Source organism: Gouania willdenowi, chromosome 15, assembly GCF_900634775.1.
Source record: "Gouania willdenowi chromosome 15, fGouWil2.1, whole genome shotgun sequence".
In the NCBI taxonomy this organism is placed as follows: Eukaryota; Metazoa; Chordata; class Actinopteri; order Blenniiformes; family Gobiesocidae; genus Gouania; species Gouania willdenowi.
In genome coordinates this window covers 13,086,425-13,094,074 of record NC_041058.1, presented here as the reverse complement: position 1 = coordinate 13,094,074, position 7,650 = coordinate 13,086,425, and the positions used below count along the sequence as shown (strand labels likewise).

At 40.2% G+C, this 7,650-nt stretch overlaps 1 protein-coding gene across 1 annotated transcript in view; it reads right to left on the bottom strand.

The window, feature by feature from the left end:
- Nucleotides 1-1,020: 1,020 nt before the first annotated feature.
- The window catches only part of lrmda (leucine rich melanocyte differentiation associated), a 257,601-nt gene continuing 250,971 nt past the window's right edge, over nt 1,021-7,650 (bottom strand). The window contains exon 7 of the mRNA XM_028469150.1: nt 1,021-3,013. Within this exon, the coding sequence (XP_028324951.1) occupies nt 2,934-3,013 (80 nt within the window). The 3' untranslated portion in view covers nt 1,021-2,933. The remainder of the gene's footprint in view (nt 3,014-7,650) is intronic.

The following is a 7,650-nucleotide window of genomic DNA, read 5'->3' as shown; positions in this document are numbered from 1 at the left end:
TTAAATACACATACATGTGACAGTCAGTAGAAGCCTAAAGGAACGCAGTATCATAATGTCACTGATCTGCAGTGATGAAATGGCGTGCCATTTGCTCAACCAGGATGTTCCCAAGGAGTGGCACCAGCGCCGGAGCCAAAGGTCAAGCAGTTCATTGCCTTCAGGTCCTTCAGAGTTCCGTACCTTAATTAATCTACTGTCCACGGCGCCGGAGCACCCTCTCCTTCCATCATGTGCACCTAAGATGCACATCAGGCATATGGCAGACTGATCCGCCGCTCGCTGCCCGACTCATATTGCAGTTTGTGTTGGTGTGGCAGCTCGAGATGCGTCCCTGACGAGGATAGGAAGTGACATACACCAAGCTCCGTGTGTCCCCCAGCCAGCTCCGGTGGCTCGGGGCCTGTCAATTCCAGCTCTGTCAGTGGCAGTGGCTCAATGGCAGAGCCTGTGACACATGTCACAAAGTTTTAAATGTCTGCTCTTTTCAGCAGGATGGCTGGGTGCACGCTGCAGCCAGGGGAAGGATGACATTTTGTGTCGTGTTGGGGGGGAACTTGTTGTGGCTCCTCTCTTCCTGCCTCCTCCGGCTGTCAGACCCAGTTTCCTCTCAGCATATCAAAACACAGACAAACAAACCTTGTCATTTTGAAACGCCAGCACAAGTGACCAGGCTCCTGAACGACATGTCATCTGGAATATGGTCACACGGTCCTGGAGGAGGCTGTGAAGAGTGAAAGCACTGACTCACTCTCTCTCACACACACACACACACACGTTTGTAAAGCAGCACAGGTATTTATGTTAATGGTGAAGAAATGAAGCAGAGTGAGAACACCTCACCATTGGAATATTTCGGCTTCTTTCTTCACCTACTGTATCTGTGGATGACTGACACATTTCCCTAAGAAGTCTCCATTAAATTCTCAATCATTTTCATCGCCACGTGCTCTGTTGCATTTGTGTTATTGTGAAATGTTCAGTGAAGGAAAAATAAGGCGACGAGAAAAAACAAACCACTGAAGTTTTAGTCGTTTATAAACAATTTGAATACAAATCTTTTTAATCACATCCTGCCAATACACTGAGACATCAGATCAGCTTCACTTTTATTAATCTATTGATTCTATTAAAATACAAAATCAAACAACTTCCTGATGATTTAACATGATTTCAGGAACCACAATTAAAAAAAAAAAAAATTAAACAAAGGGAAAATAACCTCCATGTACAATATTATTGCAACATGATCACCGGGGGTGCACAGTATAAAAATAAATAAAATAATAATAATTCACAGATAACGGTTGTTTGTGCCTAAAAAGATTTAATATATTTTGTTTCTCAGTGATAATAAAAGCAGATATTTGTACATTTCCTTGTCAGATTTTGTATATGTGTATGGTGAGAGGTTTTTGACTTTGTGCACTTTCCAAATAACTCATACAGTGACACTACACACCTTATCTTAAGCACTTTAACTGTAACTCTTATATTTATACACTTTGTATTGTTGATTGACTGATTGTATTGCATTTATATACTTTAAGCCTTGTGAATAATGCTTGTTTTGTGACCTGCCAAGGGACAACAGATGCAAATTAGCATTTCTGCTAACTCTGGCACATTTACAACACGTAATTTTTAACATTTGTTCATCAATGTGCACTGTGCCTTTCAAATAAACGAGTGAATATAAGTCATTTAATTTCATAGCTTCATAATCAGTGAGGGTATTAAGAGCAGACTTGTGCTGCCACGATTAATTTCCAGTTGAAATTAAGGTAAATTGTCATGTTATTCCTTCGTTCTGTCTTGGAGGTGGTAGCAAAAACATATATTTAAAAAAGTAAGCAACAACTCGAGATGCTTAGCTGAGAACTAAACCAAAAATGTTATGTGCACCCCTGGTTAACACGATGCCTCAATACAAAGGTACCAGGTAAAAAAATACCTTCTCTTCTATGCATTTCTAAAATGAAAAATTTAAGTTTTCTTGATAACACACAAAATGCTTTTATTTTGACAGATTTTGTCCTATAATAAATTAGGGGGCTACCAAGCAGTTCAAACTGTTCAAACCGTTAAACATTTCAGTCAAGAAACAGTGGTAGAAAAAAGTACATGTCAAAAACAAATATTCTATTCAAATATCTCATCAACATTTTCTACAGATATTGATGACAGCACAGATCACAGACATGGCTGGCTTCAACATATGCAATTTAATCCTTTGCTCATCAAAATTCAAATGCCTGATGTGCAAAACAGACACAGTGATCCAGTATTAGCTACTCACAGACTGATCAAAGGAATGTTGAATTAAAAAAACAGGCCACATTTTTTTTTTTTTAATTCCTGTTGTTCTGAACAGGAGCTGATTGTGTTTGAGAGATGCAGGAAAAAGGAGTGAAAGGGAGGTGTAATGTTAGGCCCCAGGTGTGTTAGCCATCTCACCAATGATTAGTGGTGGCACAGTGGACAAGTGATCCATCATGACTGTCAAAGGAAATAATTCAATTGGGTGTTTTTTTTTTTTTTTTTTTACTGTGCAGGGATCAGAGACTGCTGCTCTACGTGTGTGTGTTTCTTTGTGCGTGATTGTTAATGCATACTGGCATTCATTTCTGTAAGTGTGTCATCCCTGAGTGCGAGCTGCAAGGAAAAAGGTCGATGAAGACTGGGTTGCATAAGAAAATTTGTAAAAAAAAGAAAAAAAAGAAACTGTTTAAGAATAGAATATGTTTTTAGCTCTTAAAAAGAAAATACAGCAAATATTTTTTTTTTTTTCAGGACTGCTAGAGTAAAAGGAAGTTTACAGATGTGCATTTCTAGTTTCAAAATAAAAGCCTGCAATGATAGCTCAATCCTCGAGATTGAACATTTGAGGTTCTGTTCTTGTGTGAGTTACCACTGCCAGTCCCAGTTGTCCATTAGAGCTGGTCATTCCGGATAAATCTGTTGCCTTCTGAGTGCTTCCCATAGTAGACATATCGACACTTGGCAAAAAACCCTGAAAACAAGAAAAACAAAACTTACAGGTAGAAAATCTAACATGATTACAAAGATGTGAGTTTAAACAGAAAATGATATATAACTAGAAAAGCACTGGGAGAGCGCAGACCTACGCCAAGCAGCTCAAGCTCAGCCAACATTCTCCGGTCACCGTAACATGGTAAACTCAGGATTACCATGACTACCTGTCAACATTGAGCTGTGGTACAATGACTACCTGTCAACATTGACCTGTTGACTCTGACAGAACCTATGACATCATCACAAGTTCCACTGTGTGGATGGGGAAAAAAAAAAAAAAAAATATATATATATATATACACAGAGTATATATTTTCCTTTAGTAGCCAGAACATAACCAAAATTGAAACACCTGTTCCTTGTCCCATTTAGACAGACAGACAGACAGACAGACAGACAGACAGACAAAGGGTAAAACATAACCTTACCGCTCTTCGCTTCGCTCTTAGCAGAGGTAATAACTAATAATAACTTGATGGAACTGAAATGTGTTGATCTACAGTATCTAATGAAGACTTCTTATAGAAAACCGTGTTCAAACACATTCTTATTGTTTATAGATTTATTCGGTGTAAAGCAGGGAACAACTACCTTAAATTAAAAATAGGGTCTGATACACAGATAAGGAAACAAACTACAACAAAAACAGATGAGCAAGCAGAAAAACCACTACACAGGTTATAAAATATTCAAAAACAAGTGTAAATATTTGATGAGGTCAATATGTTTCTTAGATTTCAGAAACACTGGGAGTTAATATTTGTGTCCTGTTTGGAAAAGCACCACAGGGTGGCTTTAAATGACACTACTGAACAAGGTTGGGGTCTGATATATGCAGTAGATGAGAAGTGCTGCTGGGAAGGACGAGTGGCGCGTTCCAGAGAAAGACCTGTGCGGCCTCGGGGCTAAAGTCCTCACAGTAACAAGCTCCCAGTCACCCACCCACACTCACACAGGAGGAAGCTGGGCAATCCCAGTTAGCAATTACCTTTCTAACACAACACACGAGTAGAGTTTGTGAAATTGTGTATCTTTATTTTTTACAACTGATTTGTCTAATAGGCTGTCAAAGAGTGTCAGATCTGTTGCAGTGAATTAACCCTGGAACTAAATTCTCACTGTGAATGTAAATACACGTATATTATTTATTTAATTTAAATGATCATCTACGCACACTCTTTCATGTAAATACTGGAAAAGATAACAACCTCATGTTTACTTCATCATCCTTTTGCACTACTCACCACTGCACTATAATCTTAATATATTATCTCAATTCGTCTTGTAAATATTAGTTTTCGGTTGATTGTTAATATTTAATGTTTACATTGTTCAGAGAGAGCACAGTCTAACGAAGTCAAATTCCTTGTGTGTTAAACATACTGTACCTGGCCAATAAAGCTGATTCTGATTCTAATATGCGACATCAAAAATCACCCATCAAAAATAAGTTGTTGTTTTTGCATGTTCGTCAAGGGTTTAATAAAAAAGGTTTGAGGAAATTCATTTCAAAACATTCATATAGTTGTTGTTTTTCTGAGAAATATTTTTGCTTTCCTTAAACATTAAAAAGAAGGCATAGAGAGCACAAAACGGCGCAGTCAGGTCTTGGAAGACTGACGTCACGAGACCGAGGAGTTCTCGCGATATTTACATAATTGCGCGAGAAGGCGGTATGTGTTATAAACGCAACAACAAACAGATAAACAGGTCAATGTTCTTAACGAAGAAGTACAAGAAGGTTGGACTCTGGATTTGTCTCTTCACAATGGGTAAGTAGCCTGTCTATAATTAAATGCTCTTAATTAACTTATTACTTCTGTTAGATTTTCTATCTGTTTAAAGAATGCTTTGTTGATCAAGTTTACCTATTGTTGTAGTTGTTGTTAGGGTTTTGTTGACGTTTTGTTCATGTAGTTACTTGAAATATAATCTGAAATATTTTATTTTAAAAAGTAACCAGATGTTTTAATGTTGTGTATGTGCTTAACTTCCTGTTTTGCTATATTTGCTCCTTGCTGGGAAGGAGCAGATACGCAGCGCAACGGACCCAGTAGAAATGAACACATAGGAACCTATCAGTTCCACTGGCGTGGCGGAAACGTAGAGCAGCGGACCCGTATCCAGTGGAAATTGGTTGTAATACATAGAGGGGTCACATGTAAAAAAAGTAATTTACCACTGGGATCAATAAAGGATATCTAATTCTGATTTACATACCCATTTACATCTATGGGCAACTTGAGAGTAGGTAAAAACCAAGAAACTAAATTAAAAAAAAAAAAAAATTGGGTAAAGTATTACAGATAAAAAGTCAAGGCAGCGCTTCCTGGTGGGATGGTTCTCTAGCCTGCAACTTGATGAATATGGAGGCCAGCACCTATAGGTGTTAGCCCTTGCAAAATGAGGCAAGGACAAGTAGCATTAGTGCTGTCAATGATCCTCTGAGAGCAGAACAGATACAGCTTTCACCAGGTTTTCTAAACCGACATCAAGTGCATCATTACAGGAGGGGGCGAGAGAGGAGAGGAGAGACGGTGTTGCAGAGGGATGTGCAGTACTCAGAGTGGTGAGTCCAATCATATAATCCAAAGAGACATTGTCAAGGACAGGGAGAGAATGTCAAGTAAGTGACAGAAAGCAGAAATAGGGACAGAGATACTGGTGCCATATTAGTGCCAAGCATATTCTGATGCCACCCTCAATTTTAACCAAACCTGACACATTCCCCCTGTCTGACTCTGTAAAGTAGGCTCCACCAAGTCACACATATGCGCACATATAGAGTACACACAGCACAGCAGTCCCTCGCAGCAGTAGTGGGTGTTCTGTCAGGCAGAGGAGCAATACAGCAACAGGCAGAAACCCACAGGCCCGAGGACAAGCTCAGTCAATCTAAATCTAGACTTTGTAGTGGAGCAGTGCTCATTTCCCCTCATAGCCCAGCTACTTGAGGTGATCCAAACACTGAAGTGTGAGAAGCTGTCACCTCAGATAAAATCCGGGACCTGCTCGGTGCCTGCCTGCCTGCTCCTCTGGTGTATGATGAGCATGTTTGGGTTGGTGTGCAACTCTTTCACATGGAGGAGGTTGGGGCGGGGATGAATTCCAGCTGCCGTGATTTGCTGGAGGATATAGGTGCCACGGCTGGAGACTGGGCTCCACACCGCAGGACTCACAGTGCTGTGATCACATGGCCGCCTGGCTTTTCTCATATTCACAGCTTAACCGATGAGGAACTCACACTCTCCAGGAGTGGGGGGCCCTCCTTAAAGGATTACCCACTGAGGTACCAGAACCAATGCTCCAATAAGACATCACCTAGGGGGATATATTTGTAGGTTGCTACCAAAGCCTTACACAGATAACCTTCACAGATGAAGGAACTAAAGCTAAAGGCCCCTCGAGTCGTCACACTTGGCTTGGCTTGTCACCGGGCCCCGTGGGGACGAAGAAGGATTGGAGGTGAGCAAACACTGTGATTCACCAGCTCCAATCAGGTAGCTTCGTACAATGTGTGACCTGTAACTCTCCATTGGAACTGGTTTTGTGCACTTGTGGGTGATCAAAGCAGAAGAGAGAGAAACACAGAGAGAGGGAGGGAGAGAGAGAGAGAGAGAGAGAGAGAGAGAGAGAGAGAGAGAGAGAGAGAGTGTAAATTACAATGGGGAGTGGAACAAAGAACTGAGATGAGTTCTGTTGCCTGGTGGGTGAGAAAAGGCATCAGGGTAAAGGCTCTACATTTCAGCACTACATTAAGCAGTAGATTTTGCATGTGAGCACATTCCACTCAGCTGTGGGCTCTCCTCACAGCCAGAGCTTTTTCCTATTACAGGAGCAGAGACACAAAGGAAAGAAGAACTACCCAGATTTCACTTCCACTCCTACATTAGGCCCTGTGAGGGTGCACCAGCTGAAGCGTTCTTCCTGATAAACTGATACTTACAGAAACTATATTATTACAGACCGTAGTGCTCAACAGTGTGTTCTATGTGCATAATTGAGCATGTTTAAATCAATTAGCACACTTTCTACCATATGAACATAATGCTCACATTTCCATGCCGTGTGGAATAATTCATCCTTTATATGGTTTACATAAAAATGGGCTTTGTTTTTCAAAGGCAGTGATTCCCAACCAGGGTTAGGAAAGTGCTAGGAGTATGTGGGCGTATTGTATGGTGATACATGGAAGCTTCTACCAAATTATTCCCAAGATAAGGGTCATCGATTCAGTTTTGAATGCGGTTAAATGTCGACTGAATCTTACTATTAAATGGATACTCAACCCATGACAAACACAGCTCACTTGAAAGACTATAATCAACTTTACTAGTAGGAATGAGACGTGATTTAGAAGCGTCATATGCAAAAAAACAAAAAACAAACACTTTAAACGTACACTTGAGGAGGCCGACATGTTTGTCAAACTGTGACCTGGTAATTACACAAGGAAGTGTTCCATTCGCTTAACTCTGACTGGTTTTTTGAGGTTGAAAACATATGATTGCAGAGTAGACATAGTTTTAAAGTGTTGGAAATCATTTGAGGATTTGATTGCCAATAGTGGCATGTAATTAAACACAAAGTCTGATTTCTTATTTCCTGTATTAT